Genomic DNA, 16,644 nt, shown 5'->3' with positions numbered 1-16,644 from the left:
CCCTGAAAAGCTCCCCCCACCCCCACGTACCTGCTCAGCCCTGTGGGCAGCATTACTTCTGTTCATCAGACTTACAGGCATGGAGTTCATCATCAGGGTCTACACAGAACTAGTCGAGAAGGTTTACAGGTTCAAGGGAAGCTTGGCTAGACCAGCAGTATCTCCCAGAGGAGGAAGTGCCCCTGCACGTGCAGCCTCCCAATCAGCTGCTTTTGTCTAGCTTCCCTCCCAACTGAATTTAATGTCTTTCCATCCTCCGCCTCTAGTTAAGCTGTAAATGCTGTTCTTCCGCACAGCCAGGCACCTGCCAGGGCCCACTGGCACTGAATCCAGAGCCCAGCCCGACAGGCACTCTGTCACGGAGCTTCTTGTTAGACGCTGGGAGGAGGAGGCACATCACATGCTTTTTCTTCCCCAATAGTGGCTGGTCCCAATGTGATCATAAAGAGGGGGAAAGGCTGGGGGAAGAGTTAAGTTAATGCCTGCTTATGGAATGAAATGGCAATCAGGCAGATGGTCTTACTCTATCCATAGATTCTTCTCTGATCTTTCTTCTCAAGTTCTGAATCTCAAAGCTGTTTAAGCAATAGAGGGGATAAAAGATGGCCAAGGAATTTGGATCTGTGGGTCCTTTGGGAGGGATGGGGAATATTGTCATAGAGTTACAGAATGCCATTGCTGAAGAGGGCCTCAGGGATTATATTTAGTCCAAGTATTTTCAGACTTTTCTCTAGCAGAAGACTTCTTTCTCAAACCAGGCCTTAGATAGAATTCCAATATATTAAATAGAAAAACAGAGCAGAGCTGGTTTGGTTGAAACAGGGGCAGGAGGCCCCAAGTCCTGCTAGTTGGGCTGCCCTGTTACCCCCTTCTCAAGGGCAGCCTGAGCACAGAACCATAGAGCTCTGGGCTACAGCTTGAAAACCACTGACCTGGCCAAATCTGTTCATTTTACAGTTGAGGAAACGGGTTCAGGGATGTGGAGTGGCTTTTCCAAGGTTGCTTGACTTCCAGTGTTTTTTTTAAACTACTACCTCTTTCATAGCACTTTTTTTTTCCATGTTACTTCAATCAGAATCCTTTAGATGATGTGAATTTTCCCAGTAAGGCTTGTGTTTAGAAATTTTTCATCTCATAAATGCTGTCAAGCAGGAGCTTTAGTACAGAAATCCTAATCTACAAGTAAGGCCTGTCCTAGAATGTTCGGAGTTTGCCGGAGGCGGGGGTTGATGACCAGTAGAGTCAGCGCCCCCCCCCGCCCCCCCCCCACACACATTCGTTTCTTCTCTCACCTGGAGTTCTCTTGCACCACCTCTGATTTCTGAACCTGAATGCTGAAATGGCCTGGCTTGATTGGTATATGGTGACTAAATCACAGTAACCCTGAGGGAGTGGCAGGCTATATTTTTATCGTTGAATTTTGCTACAGTGGTATCCCCAGAGGAACCTGAAAATAGAAGAATATTCTCCTTAACTCCCAACTCTTTTATGTTTACTGAAGAGCATGATTACGTAATTTCATTTTGTCCCAATGAGTCCTCTTCATTCCACCCACCTCACAGTCCTCTAAGGAGTCCTCCATATCAAACTAGGAGTCAAGAACTGAGAAATATCACCCAGATCTTAGAGGGTCAGCCCTCTTCCAGCTGCACAGCTAGTCTTGTTGGCAGGGTCAGATCTGCCCTGGGGGCCACCCTCCCCCTCTGCCAAGCCCTGTGGCTGTCCATGGTTTGCTCACCTGCCTTCTCCGTTCCACAGCAGTGCTGTGACTTAGGCTACCACGCCAGCCTGAACCGCGCGCTACGCACCTTCCTTTCCGCTGAGTTGAATCTGGAGCAGTCAAAGCACGAGGGTCTGGACGCCATCGAGAATGCTGTAGAAAACCTCGATGCCACCAGTGACAAGCAGCGCCTCATGGAGATGTACAACAATGTCTTCTGTCCACCTATGAAGTTTGAGTTCCAGCCGCACATGGGGGACATGGTGAGAACCTCTTCCCACCCTCACGTCCCCTTGTGTCTAGATTTACTGCACTCAAGCTATGTTATTCTGGGGAAGGCAAGGCCTGGGGCTGGCTTCATGTCCGGTGGGTGAAGCCCATTCCAGCCATTCAGCAAACAGCTCCTGGGTGCCTGCTGTCCACTAGGCTTGACCGTAGACGTTGGGGATTAGAGCCCTCAGGGAGCTTACAGTCAGCTGAGTTGAGAGTTAGAAATATGCACAGGGAGGGGCACCCAGAGGGACCAGCAGGATCAGAGGAGGTGAAAAACAGCCAGCGTGTTTTAAAAGCTACTAACAGTTCAGTATGGCAAAAGGGAAGGAGAGAGGTGGTGAGGCTGAAAGAAGTGAGAGCTGAGATGGGGCTAGATACTAAAGGCTTCTGATGGGGACGGAAGGCTAAGCAGGGTGATGACGTGATCTTTTGTCACTCAGCAGAGTTCTGAAGAATCTAATTTTCTTGGGTTTAGAAGATTGTGATAAAAGCTATAGTTTTGCCTGGGTATTGAACAAAAAAAGAATGGGTACCTACAGAAAGGACAGGAGCCAAGATGTCAACCCTAAGAATGGCTATCCAGGCAGCAGTGCATGAACATGGGGGCCCTGTTTATGACTTTTCACCTCCGATGACTAAAACAAGAAGGGCCTAAATAAACCGAAGTGAGAGGAGTGAGAAGCTCTCTGGTTTTCATTACCGTGAATCTTGTGGTTTCTCTTCTGGTGGTTGTACCTACAAATCAAAGTGAATCTTATTGCTGGGGTAAGAGCCACCATTTGACCTGTGTGTTAAATCAGGAGGAGGATGTATAGGCTTACATAATAGAAAAGCTCAAGATGGATCTTCAGGCATGGTTGGGTTTCGGAGTGGGAATTTTATCAAGACTTAGTTTTTCTCTTTCTGCTTCACATCCTGTGTGTTGGGTCTATTCTCAAATAGGCTTTTATCCCGTGGGGGCAAGGTGACTATATTTCCAGCCTTATCTCCTTGTAGATTGAAATCCAGCAGAAAGAGTATCTGCTTCCCTCCTAGAAGCCCCCACAAAAGTCTCATTGTGTCTCCTTGGTCCTGATTGGGTGACGTGCTTATCCCGGAGCCAGTCACTGTGGCTGGTATCTGCAGTCGGCTGATTGGCTTATGCAGAGGTCACACACTGCATCCCCAAGTTGGGGAGAGCCCCATCCAAAGCACATGGCCTGTGTCGTGAGTGGAATGTTCCCCACAAAGGACAGTCAGGCCAAAGTTACCAGAAGAAGGAGGAATGAATGCTGGGTGATGGAAAAACAACAATGCCCTTTCAACAAGGGAGTGGTGCTTCCGTTAAGATTAGCATCCAGATGCTTTTTAGAAAACCCTCCTCCAGAATGACAACTGTTATACTGTAACCAGCGGATTTGCTGTCATCAATAGACCACCATGGAGAGTGGGACATTTCTATCCTAAAGACAAAAATATGGAGATGATTTCTTTCCTCCTCTCCTTCTTGGGGAAAACCAGACCATTTACAGTTTGTTTCCATTGCTGTGGCTTAGGAAATGTCAGCATCTGAACAGATGGGGAAGTGAGATGGCAGCATGTGCAATTAGAATACGAGGGTGTATTGGTGTGTCACCAAGCCCCAGGAAGCCCCATTCCTCACCTGCCCTGGCTTCTGGTCAAACTTGCCTCCCAAGTCCCTTCTCCAGCTGCCACAGAGATTCCTTCCCAGGAAGCAGTGGAACTTGGGGACCAGCTGAGTGGAGTGATACATTTTCTGGTGTTGACTGAGATGCCTTCTAAGCCAAACAGCTTGTCTCCATAAAGGGGGATTCCAAATGCTGGGTGCTCAGGCCCCCTCCTAGCCCTGTCAGAGCCTCATTTCCATACTCCAGAGCACAGCTGGAATGCATTACCTTGCACCCCGATAGAGGACCACTGCCAAAGCATGCATCAGCAGCCCTGCTGCTTCTTAAAGAAACTAGCATGGAGGTGGTTTTCCCTCCATGATTCCTCCCTGCTACGTCGAAGTTACTTTAAAAATCAATAGTTCAGTCTTCTGCCTAGGGCCTCCCTTTGTGTGATATAGCTGATCAGTGGCTGGGCCAGGCAGAGGCCAGGGCCAGTCCTAGATCTTGCAAAGGTTTTGCATTCCAGCCTAGCCTTCATGTGAGTGGAAAAGCAGCGATCTATCCCCAGTCATTGAGGGCTGTCTGTAGACTGTGGAGGCAACAAGAGGGAGCTGCCTGGAAGTCCTTGAACTAGGGCCAAAGTTCGGATGGCATTTTGAGCGGAAGCCCTGAAATTGGCCAAGACCCGACACTGATTGGTGTTCTGGGGCACTCAGCACATGAATTGATGCCAAGCACTCTCAGATGTACTAGGAGGGGGTGCTTGGCTCTACCCTTGGTGCCCCCAGAGACTTGTGGGGCTCTGAATGCCTGACCAGTGACATCAGGCAGCCAGAGAGTTTCACTATTGGCACTAACCCATCCTGGCCACTGAGCTTTCTCCATTGTGTCTGCTTATCCAAGAGCCAGAATGAAGTCAGCTCTCTTCAGATCTGAGAGCTGGCTCAGGCCAGCCTCTCAGCTGGGGGAGGAGGTCAAGTCAGTTGAGAGCTTAAAAGCCAATGGAGGAAAAGGTCAAGTCCCAGCCCCCTCCATTTGAAGAGAGGTTTTGTCTTTTCAAGCAAGAGAATGGTCTTGGGCATGTGAATGTGCCCACTGCTGGGGAAGGAGGAGGCCAGTTCTATCCAGATGTCTCTTTGCAGACGAGAGGCTAAAGGACACGTGGTGGCAAGGTGACAGGAGCTGCCTCCACGTGGTCCTGCCTCCCAATCTGCCAGCCTTCTGTTCCTCATCTGTCATCCTGGGGACGGTGGGTGACCTCAAACCTATGCCATCGCCATGGGCCCATCAGGAGACAGTGGCTCAGCCATCCCCTCACACAGGGGGAAGCTTGTTGACAGCGATCCTTGGGGGGAAGGGCAGACTTCTCTCCCACACAGATCTGGTGAAGATCTGGAGTAAAACGATGGCTTTTTGAAAATGCCAAGTTCCACAAGATTCCGTGCCCTCTGGGGCCCTCTAGCAAAACCCGTGGACTTGTTCCTGGCTTCACACTTTCTCTCATTGAGTCAGAGCTCTCATGCACGGCCCAGATTTATAAACACATGCTGGCTGCCAACAGCGGCATGTTAGCCTCCTGACCCACTTCTCTCCTGCTTTCACTCTGGTGTACAGCAGGGAATGAAGGAGGGGCCAGCGAGGTGGCCACTTGGACCTCTGGCAGGAAGTCCTCACTGTGCCAGAGCTTTGTGTATCTGGAGCTGGGCTGCCTAAGGCACTCTTCTCTGCCTTAACTCCAGCTTCCTTGGAGCCCCAGGCCCTGTATAGACCTGCCCCTGCCAAGCACCAGGCTGGAGGTGGGCTCCAAAGCGAGAGAGAGATCTTTCCAAACAGGTTCCATTGCTCATTCCTGTCTTGTGCTATTTGGTCCTGGAAGAGGTCTACACACTTTGGCTTTGGATTTTGTTTTAACATAGAATTTGCGAGCTTTACAGCTTGAATATAAGTAGTTTTATTAACAGTAATGGGACTCTGACAAAAGAACTGTGTCCCCTTCCTGACCTAGTATTGCTTTCTTTTGGCAGGCTTCCCAGCTCTGTGCCCAGCAGCCCGTCCAGAGTGAGCTGGTGCAGAGATGCCAACAACTGCAATCTCGCTTATCCACCCTGAAGATTGAGAACGAAGAGGTGAGACTCAGAACCACCCTCTGAGTTTCCCTGTCAAACCTCTTGCTGCTGCCCGTCTGGGAGCAGGTGGACGGAGCATGCAGAGAATGTCCGGGCTGCTGCAAACATTTCGTAGCCAAATGTAGGCTTGGATTTTCCCCTTCTGCTACATCCTGCCCTTGAACTCCAGGAAGTTGCTCTTGCATTGCCAAAGGTTGAGCTCTATTTTGAGCTTTTGCAAAATGCTTTTTTCTCCCCCCTTTGCACATTTAATCAAAATGGCACTTGGCAGCTGTGTGAACAATATTGTGTCTCTGAAACCACCCCCTCATGCCTGGCTTTTTCCAGCATTTTCAAACAAACAGAGGCCTTTGACTTTGACACTTCAAACATCTCCATCCTCTTAGAAAAGGGTGACTTTCTTCTGGGCCCAACGTATTGGCTTTCAACAACCAGTTAAAAGGGCAGTATGATTAATTATCAGCTCCTTTCTTTTGAGCTCACATGACTTCTCACCTGGCATCTCAGTAAGTCTGACTTTCCCCAGTAAGAGCAGGAAAGCCTGGGGATGGGTCACTTAGTTTGCACGTGGGCAAACAGGTTCATTCATTTGTTGAAGGTCGGGAAACAGAACCTGGGGCATTGCGGGACCAGGCCCACCATACATTTTTAACCAGCTCTTTGTATGATGGGGTTGGTTTGGATTTGTTTCATCCTCTCTCCCTTAGCACGTCCAGCATAGCGAAGAGCTAATCTTAAATTTTAAAAGTGAACATTAAATAGCTGGGTCAAGCATGTAGCGTGAAGGGAGTAGTGGTTCTAGGTCCTCACTGGAGAGAGTAGGGCCCGTGTGATATTTATCACTCACTTAGCACCATCCAGTGGGAAGCAGACCTGCACCCTCTGACAGTCTCCTCCCTCCTTCCTCAGCCCACTTCTCTCCCACTTCTCCAAGCTTCTCCATCACCTCTTGTTTTGCAGCCTGCCCCTCATGCATTATGTTGGCCCTTATCATGGCAGGTAAAGAAGACAATGGAGGCCACTCTGCAGACCATCCAGGACATTGTGACTGTCGAGGATTTTGATGTGTCCGATTGCTTCCAGTACAGCAACTCTATGGAATCTGTCAAGTCCACGGTCTCAGAAACCTTCATGAGCAAACCCAGCATTGCCAAGAGGAGAGCCAACCAGCAAGAGACAGAGCAGTTCTATTTCACGGTGAGGGGGTTCAGTGGCCTTTAAAGATCATCTTTAGGCACTGCAGCACACACAGGCCATTTGGATCCCAGTGTCCTTGTCAAGTGTCTGCAGGATATCTTATCCGGTGTCTTGCAGGATATCAAGTCTTTGAATATCTTGACTTGGATCTGGGCATGTTCAGAGACCACCCCTACACTTAAAGACACAAATATACACAAGTTGTATATCTAACAGGGACCCCCAAGAGAAAGGATGGCCCCAAGTACACTACCAAGAATATTTTCTTTCTGAAGACTTTTTTAACCAGCTAGTAAGCTTTTGTTTGAAAGTTTCCTTCTCATTCCTAGGGGTCGTGAAAGGGGGACTGCATCTCTTGGTTCTTGAGAACTATGTCGAAATATTTTGGCTAACACATATCTTGTTTTTAAAGTCTGTAATCTTTTCTAGTTGATATGATATGATATTACTTTATAGTTTAAAGTGGGAAATTATTTTTCATAATTATGGCTGAAATTCAAAGGGACAGGTAACGTGCAGCATTGTTGGTTTGCAGAGAATTCTAAAACATTATATTTTGTTATTCATGCATCTCCCAGTCCTCTTTTAGACAGATGAACCCAATTTTTTTTAAGTAATATTAACAGTCCTTTGGAAGGTTGCTGGCTGGTCTTTGGTGCTACTTTTTAATAATTAAGTTATTTTGAGCTTGCCAAGTAGGATTTATTGCCTGAACTAAAATTTATTTCCTAATCTTCTGACGACTAAGAAAGAAGGAATTAAGTTTGCAGATGTGAGAGGAAATATAGCCAGTGAATATGCATACTGATTCTGAATGAGAGGAATTAACTCGTTTTTCAGTCAAGAAACACAGTCTGCATGTAGTAAATTGAATTTTTCCTCCAACTGGAAACATTTGTTTAATTCTTCTTTGAACACTGCCCTTTCTCCATTAAGAACACTAGTGATTTGCTATCTCCTTCAAAGAAGGAATCTGTTTTTTCACGTAATTAAGCTCAGAATTCTTCAAATTTTTTTTTTTTTAAGTCCTGGAGAAGACTGTTGAAAGGGAGTAATTTAACAGTATTATTCTTTTAAAATAACTTTTCTTTTCTTGTAATACAAAACAAAACATGCTTATTATATAGAATCTGGAAGTAAAAAGAAACTAAAAATCAGCCATAATCCCAATAACCTAGAAATAATAGTGTTAGAATATATTCTCTTCCAGGCTTTTTTCTATGTGTGCACACAGATGTGAGCATATATTTATAATTTTATTATAAAAAATGGGATACTGCTCTACATATTGTTTTATAATCTGCTTTCATTTAACAAATGATTAATATTTTCCTAAGTCATTAAATTATAACATTCTTTAATACATTTATGAGTAAAATACTAAACTCTGTACAGAGAAAGAATGGAATGACATTTTGGCTCATTCATTCATTTTTATAAAATACATAGCACATTGCCTCTTTTGTAGCGAGTGCTCAAAATTGCTGAAAATTTATTATCTCCATCATCACTATTAATTTATTCATTGAATATTATTAAAGTGTTCATTGATCATTTATTAAGGATCTACTATGTACCAGACACTGTGCTCTATAAGCTGGGAATGCTAAGAATATAAAATGAAGAGGAGATTGATGGAATTAGGCCTATGAAGGGAAAACTTTCTTTTTTACTGCATGTAAACAATTACAATACAATTACAATAGGTTGATTTGGGTAATTAAAAAAATAAATGTAAAAAATGTTAAGTGCATACACGCACATGTGCGTGAATGGCAATCAGGATAAATGGAGTTGGGGAAACATTACATACAAAGTAACTTCTGTGCTGATCAGTCAATGAGTGAATCAAGAGGAGAAAGGCATTCCTTGAGGCAAGAGCAGCATGTGCAAAAGCATGAAGGCATGAAAAACCTGGGACAGACATGAAGAAAACTTCCTGTCTATAGTGAGGGCTGTGTACCTCCCCAAGCTTCTTTATCTCAGGAGGTTGTTAAATTACTCGAGAGGCTTTTGAGATTGTCTGTCTGGTCTGTCTGGACTGCTTAGATATAACGCTACTTAAATGACCCAATCTTGTTACATTGCAGAACAAGATTAAATAAGAATTTTGGACATAAAGATCTGTATTTAAGACTGTCAGAAATTACTTTTTGGCTTTAAGTGAAGCTATAACATTTGTATTCAAGATTGACCTTTAGTAAGAGCAGGAATGACCATATTCAAACTGGTGACCTCCCAAATCCCACCCATCCTTTCACCTCTGTCCGAATACACTGGTGTCCTCTAACTCATTTCCTGTCTTTTGTGGCCATAATGCTACTTACCACAATAGTGTGCAAATTTCCTTGGCTAACAGGAAGGTTCTTTTGTCTGGGCTTGTCTAGTAACAGATTTACAAGAGAGTTCATCATTTTTGTGACTGGTGTTTGGAACGCATCAGATAGTTCATGATAAAAAGACTTTTGGGAGGTGGCAAAATGGACATTCAAGAAAAGGGGGCGTGCATGTTCCCCAGGACAGCTGCCTGTGCTTGCCGAACCCTACAAAGCCAAAACACCTGCAGATGTGCTTTTCTTAGTCTTTTGTCTCCACAAATGTTGCCCATGTGTTTCCCCGTGCCCTTCAAAGACATCAGAAAAGCGCGTCCTAGAAGTTGCCTTCTTTTGGAAGATTGGGAAGAGGTCCCTTGTCATGGCTTTCTCTCCTGGTAGTGTGCCTAGGGACCCAGAGGGCTGCTAGGAAAGCTTTCTGACCACTCTGGGCTGTCATCAGATTCATCTGCCCAGATGACATCTATTGGAAATTTGAAGCATGACCTACAAAGGTCAGTCGTTCGCAAGAGTTCCAGGAAAATAATCATGGAATTTTAAAGCTTGAAGTGTTTTTAAAAAATCATCCAACCAAATCTTCTCATTTGAAAGATATTTTTTTAAAAAACCAAACAAAAAATCCAAAAAGTATGGGTAGCTTGTTTAAAGTCCTCAGCAAGAGCTGAAACCAGAACTCTGATCTTCTGGTCTCCTAGTCTCAGGACACAGGCCTTCTCTACACCCTGCTGAGGAAGCTGAGGTGAGGGGAAGGCTCAGCTTTCTGCCCTTCTTTGCTCTAAGTGAGAAGACATTTTCTGACCTCCTTGGCTTTGTATCACTTGTCTTCTATAACAAACAATCCAGCACTGTCTACCTTTTTTCCCATTGCCTTTTTATTATAAGTGTTAAAAAAAGATGCAAAGATTTCAAAAGAGAATACAGAAAAATGTCAAGCCTGTACCCATCCCCAACTCCCACTTCCCCTCCCCTCTGACAGTGATTGAAACCAGTTTCTTCTGTGTCCTTCCAGAGGTATTCTGTGTGGAGACAACCACTGATGTACCCTTTAATATAATATTATTACATTAGAAATGTAAGGAAATAAAATAAATAGAAATACAAATAGAAGTATACCATCCATACTGTTCTTCACTTTGCTTCTTTCACTTAATTTATTTTGGGTATTATCTTCACGTTAGTCCAAAAGATCTGCCTCCTTTTGTAATGGCTGCACAGAACATCATTGTATGGATGGATGTTCCATCATTTATTTAACCAATTCCCTGCTCATAGGCAGTAATGCTCACTGCTTTTAGCCAAGTACTGTCAAACCCTTATAGGTATTTCCTTGTATGGAGGTTGGAGTCTGGGGTTCTTGAATGGGGGATGAAATGGGGGAAGGAGGGCTTATAGCTGATAAAATAATAAACAAAGCTAAACTGCCTGAATTTGGGAGGACAGATTCGGGTAAGGTAAGAGGTTGGAGAGGAGCCAGTTCTTTGGCCATTGAATGGACAGTGCTCTAAGACTGCTAGACTTGGTGAGGTCCAAGACCTTTTCTTATCTTGGTATTCTCCAAGAATAAACAGATACTTGATAAATGTGTGCTAAGCAGGTACAAATGCATGGATGCGCCTGCCCTGTCAATTAAAGTGGGGAGATATGCTCCTGTTGAAATGTTTGCTCTATTATGTATTCTGTCTGACAGCTGTTTCCTGCTTTAAAAATTGACGGGGAGGAGGGGAAATGTCAGCGTGCTTGGTTGGTGGGGAAGCAGCCACAGTAATGACATCTGTGTATCTCTGTGCACGGGGCTGGCAAGGCATAGCTCACTCCTCCCACCCACCCCACCTTCTGGCAGCAGTGGATACTTATGGCCTTGGGTTCACAGATTAAATTCAAGGCCTAGGCAAGGTCTGTGAGTTTTACACCACCATGGAAAGAATGTATTTAAAGAGAAGAGGTATTTTAAAATTAAATTTGAAAACCATTCTTGTGCCTCTCACTTTTTTTCTTCAGGCCAGAAACCTGCTTTGATTGCGCTTTCTTAAGTATTAGCACAAAGCAAAGAAGTTTAGAGAAGGACTGTTGTTTGGTTGAACAGGTGATTCTGTATAAGGAACACTTCTGAGCACCTGCTAGTTGCCAGTCCTTGTGTTAACAGTCACAGTCATGCTTGTTATCTTATTTCATCTTTAACACCCTTGTGAAAAAAGATATTATCCCCATTTTTCAGATGGGGAAACTAAGATTCTGGGAGTTAAGTGACTTGCCCAAGGTTGGAAGAGTTAGTAAGTGGTAGGACTAGAATATACCAACTCAGACTTCTCCATTTTACTGCAACTAAAATGTCTGTCAGGGAGGGCAGGCTCAGAAAGAAAAATTATTACACTAATCCTTTTCAATAAATAAAACTCATCACTGACAGTTAATACCCAATTAGGAATTATTTAGAAAGAAATCAGTGAGATCATAAAAACTGAATTGAAGGTTTACAATGGCAAAAACCAAAACCACCCAATAGACTCCTGCCTCCCTTCCTACTTTTGGAAAAAATTCTCAGTTTTGATAATAATGCGTGTAAAACGGGGTAGGTGCATATGGGGGTGTGGCAGTCAGACTGTGTTTTAGGAATTTGATTTCATTTTGGTGATCTGGAATAGACCATGATCCATTCCTTTTTCCTCCACTGAGGAAAACTGCAGGTAATCACTTTACCTTTAGGTGTTTCAGGAGAGGAGCACGGTACAGGGAGTGGAACGAAAGAAAATTAATCACCTAATATTGGGACATGGTTTAAATAAGGAAAGTGACCCTTATTGCCCAAGGAAGGATTTTGAGATTACACATCAACAGTTCTTTTCCTAGCCCCCTGGCCTCCAGAAATCATTGAAAAGCCACCTATTCCTCCCTTGTCATCAGCTGTCTCAGCTCCCTTTGCTATGTGTCTGGACAGCAGCAGCTGAAGCCTTCTAACTAAGCTCCTCCCAGGAAAGCCCAGGTTACTTCTCCCAGTTTACCTTTCATAGAGATGAGCGTGGATTTATGGGCGGGATAGGGAAGTGATAAATGACATGCCTGCGAATAGGATGCTTTTACCTTCCCATACCCGGCTTACCTAGACGGAAAACTTCCAACCACTGTTTCCACTATTAGGCATGCAGGTCATACCTTGACACAGTTTTTGATCCTTCAGGATTTAGTGGAACCCGAAAAGTTAATTCATCATACCTCTTTATCAGATTGTTATTTATTTTAATGGTTCACTGAGTGACAGCCAGAGTTAACTAGTGAACTGTGAACATGAATGAAAAAGATGATTTCCGGAATCACAAGTATACACAAGTGAGAGGAAGGAATTTGCATCCATCTCCTTTCAGAATTTTGGCTGTTTTCTGAGCACTCGGGTCTTGTTTTAAGGGTTACAGTGTCTGGATGAATTTTCCCTCATTAGGACACCTTTAGAGTCTCCTTGGGATAACCTTCCAAAGAGGGGGCTCTCGCGGTTCAGGTGTTAGCAGTGGATGTTTCCTGAAGGTGTTTCACCTCTGGACCCTGAAGTACTGTTCCAAGCCTCACAATTAGGCATTGGTTGGGGATTAGGATGTCACCCAGGGAAGACTGACAGCAGGTGAGCTGGCAGCTGGAGCAGATGGGATGGGGAAGGTGACAACGGAGCCTATTTTCATGCAGATGTTCTCATGCAAAAGTACAAAGGAGCAGAGAGAACAGGTCGTGAGGAAAGCAGCAGAAATGATTTGTCATAGGGCTTGTTTTTTGTTTGTCTTCTATTTAATTCAGAGAGTAGGAGCATACTTGGGGGCGAGGTGTGTAACTGCTGAGGAAGGTTCTATCCAGAGGAGAGTGAGACTATTCATTTATTTACTCATTTTCACACATTTATTGAGTGTCTGCTATCTTCTGGGCACAGTACTAAGCATCAGGGATGCAAAGAATAGTGAATGCCACAGTCTCTGACCATAGAGAGGTTACCATTTGGAGGGAAAGACGTAGGAGCAGCAAAGCCTCCATGACAGGGCTGGGTGAAAAGTGCTGTCAGAGATTTGCGAAGCTCCACACAGGAGCATCTGGGTGAACAAGGGAGGGCCAGGATGAGCATCCCAGAGAAAGCAGCATTTTTCTTTGTTTTTACAAGAGAGAGAAGGAGGGAGAGAGAGAAATACACACTCCTAGTTAAAACTTCACACTGTACAGAAAGGTACAGAATAAAAGTAACTCACATTTTTTTCACCCTTTCTTTCTGTCTTCACCCTAAGTAGTAATAGCCATAAAATCAAAGGCTTGATGTATAATCATACTGTTTGCTTAGTACCTTAAAAGACAGGACTTTATAGTTTTAGGTGTTATATCCACTTACCGCCCCCCCCCCCACTACCTCACGTATCACCAGTGATTCGCAGATCACACTCGGGGAAACACTGCCATTTTACCTCGTGAGTTTAGACGTGGGCAGATGACCCCTGACCCAGCAGATGAACCATTACAGCAGGAGACAACCAAGGCAAACTGAGATCCCTGTGAACAGCCAGGGGGTAGGGTAGGAAAGACACCATGTTAACAGTCCAAAGGCCTGGGATCCAGGTTTGACACTGCCACTTACTGGCTTGTGGCGATCAGCAATGCCCCCTTCCCTTTCTCATCCATAATCAGGAAATAATATGATGTCTCCCCTATGTGCTGTACAGAGTTATTGTGAGAGTCAAATACATGCTAAAGTACTCTAAAAATTCTTAAATTGCTACACGTATGTAAAGAATCAATACTGTGATGTTTTGTTCTGCTTCTCTCCTTCTGCTCTGTACCATAATGGATCAAGCACGTTATCATAACGATTAAAAGCACACAGTGTATTGTCAAACTGCATATGTGGATACTGGTTCCACCACTCACTAATCGTTTGACCTAGAGCCACTTATTGAATCTCTCCAGATCTCAGTGCCTTCATCCATAAAATGGGGATAATGATAATCATAGTTCATAGAGTTGTCTTGGAGATTTGATGAATTGTCCAGGGAAACAGCCTCTCGCTGGGCAGACAAGGGTTGAGAGAGGTCAAATCACAAAAGTACAGCACAGCAATCATATTTTGACTGTTAGAGCAGATGGGATCGCATTTCCATAAACCTCATCTTGTGTTTGGAACCGCCAGTATGTGTGTATACAAGTGGAGGGTGGCAGCCCCTGTCTCTGTGTGCTCAGAAATCCCAAGCTTTCCACAAAGACTCTGCACAATAGAGGAGGAAGCGATTGAGATGATGAAAATACGGCTCAGACAGAGATGCACTGAATGCTGTGCTTGGTGCTTGCAGCCCAGGCAGGGGCTGAGCCTTGACATTGCGCCTGGTGTGAAGGAATGCACCCTGGGAGGGGCCGGGCAGGGCTGGATGTCAGTGGAGGTGATGAGCCGCAGGTGTGTATCCTCACACCAAGGAGGCGGGGCTCAGTGAGTCCCTCCACCCCCTGCTCTTCTTCCAAGGAGCTGAAAGAGATGGATGAGGGGCTCGAGGAGATAGCTTCTTATGGTGGCTGACGTGGATCTCCCAGGAAGACATAGAGCAGGATACTAATCCACCAGGAAAATCAGCAGCCGCTTAAAAAAATAAAAAATGGACCGGGTGGAAATTGGGTCAGAAACCAAAAGCCCTCTTAGAAAGGGAATTGTACAGCTGAGCGTCTGTGATTTTTTTTTTTTCCCCTTCAGGACTGATTGTTCTTTGTCCTCCTCCTTTACAGAAAATGAAGGAATACCTGGAGGGCAGGAACCTCATCACCAAGCTACAAGCCAAGCACGACCTTCTCCAGAAGACCCTGGGAGAGAGTGAGTGTGGGCTCTGCTGGAGATTTGGCAGTGAGGGAAGGCCAAGACCTGGGCCCAGGTGCTGAGCACACGCCTCCATCCTCAGCCAAGTAGACCCAGTCTGGTTATATGAATGCATTGCTTTTCCTCGATTGTTTGATGTGGAAGCACACGCCCCAAATGACCGCTTGAGTAATGGGGAAGGGCCAATGCTTAATGAAGCACTAATGTGCATCATCTATTTGTTTAAATGGAGCGTGCCTGCTCTCGACCCAGCCCCCCTCCTGCACCTCCTCTGCCACTACTGGGGCCAAGGAGCTGGTGGGTTCTTTACTGTCCAGACACTTTGGGAAAACTCTCAGCTCCTCCTGTAGCGGGACCAAGGCTGAAGCAAGAAGGTGGGGAGCTGTGAGGTGAGCTACACAGCTGCTCTGAGGAGAAAAGAGGAGAGGATTCTCAAGGGCAGGGGTGATGGGCAGACTGCAGCTGTCTGTAGCTTCAAGGTGGGGCAGAGGTTTTCTTCTGCTTTGAAGGGTCCTGGTGCTAAGAGGCAGCCCTTTCCCTGCTTTGGCCAGGCTGAAGCTGTGGTGCTGAATCGACTATCTGGTCTCGTAGGATGATTTTAACCAGACCCTGGAAAGTAGCAAGGCAGAAGACTGGACTGGCACTCTGGACTTTCTCTCCTCAGCTGTCAAACAGAAGGCAGAGGTTGAAAGAGAAGCTTCCCTGGGGTTTTTGGCACCTTGCCCAGGTCTCCTGCCCAGCTCTCAGCATCCTATGATTAATGGGATTCCCAAGTTGGGGACACCTCTGAAGGCCCTGCCCCTCCTCCCTGCCCCGCTGATCTCCTCACTTAGAGATGGGGAGGGGGAGGCTACTGGTGTGCTAACACCAGTGAAAGGCAAAACCTGCACCCACAGAGGTCTAACGTTCTCAAATAAATTCTTCAGACCAACTGCAGAATCTAGGGAAGTATACAGCACTCACTGGCTCAATGGCCCCAGAAATCAGAGCCTCCTACCCGCCCTTCTTACCCTGTTCTCCTGCCCTGAACGATTCCCCCAGATGATTAATTCTTTTATCTCTAATGTCTTTGATCTTGTGATTTTTAAGGCATTTTCTTTTATGTGAAGAAAGCCTGTTAAGTAACTTCTGTTGTCTTCCCTCCCCAACACCCAGGGGACTCAGGCTGAACAGGTCTAGGCATCGAGATCCAAACTTTGCTTATAGAAAATCTTTAGTCTTGAGTTATCAGATTGCTCCGTGGGGAATCGGAGGAAGAAAAGCCCAGAACTATTTGAAGCAAGTTATAACTGTAATTTCTTTTTGCCAGGATAATCTAAGCATGACCCATAAGTGAGATGGGGAACAGGGCAGGGGAGAGAGAGAGAGAGGGAGGGAGAGAGTGTGTGTGTGTGGCGGGGGGGGGGTGTGGAACACACATACATACACCAAGTGTGCTACTATGAAGGGGTGACGGTTGGTGACCGTTCATCAGTGCTGCGAATTGCCTTCACCTAAAGATGACAAGTTCTAGCAATAATGAAAAATATAGATCTTCCTGTGTGCGAGTCATCATGTCCCTGCC

The 16,644-nt window shown here is 45.4% G+C and overlaps 1 protein-coding gene across 10 annotated transcripts in view; it reads left to right on the top strand.

The window, feature by feature from the left end:
* The window catches only part of SRGAP2 (SLIT-ROBO Rho GTPase activating protein 2), a 240,028-nt gene that overhangs the window by 177,464 nt on the left and 45,920 nt on the right, over positions 1–16,644 (top strand). For 8 of the 10 annotated variants that reach the window (XM_082614406.1, XM_082614403.1, XM_082614409.1 and 5 more), the window contains exons 8-11: positions 1,759–1,983; positions 5,628–5,729; positions 6,729–6,926; positions 14,993–15,077. In XM_082614406.1, the coding sequence (XP_082470532.1) occupies positions 1,759–1,983; positions 5,628–5,729; positions 6,729–6,926; positions 14,993–15,077 (610 nt within the window). The remainder of the gene's footprint in view (positions 1–1,758; positions 1,984–5,627; positions 5,730–6,728; positions 6,927–14,992; positions 15,078–16,644) is intronic. The other 2 variants (XM_082614407.1, XM_082614405.1) reach the window with 1 other exon arrangement.

This window comes from Mesoplodon mirus (assembly GCF_964341445.2).
Source record: "Mesoplodon mirus genome assembly, chromosome: 3".
NCBI lineage: Eukaryota > Metazoa > Chordata > Mammalia > Artiodactyla > Ziphiidae > Mesoplodon > Mesoplodon mirus.
This window is presented reverse-complemented; position numbering and strand designations above follow the sequence as displayed.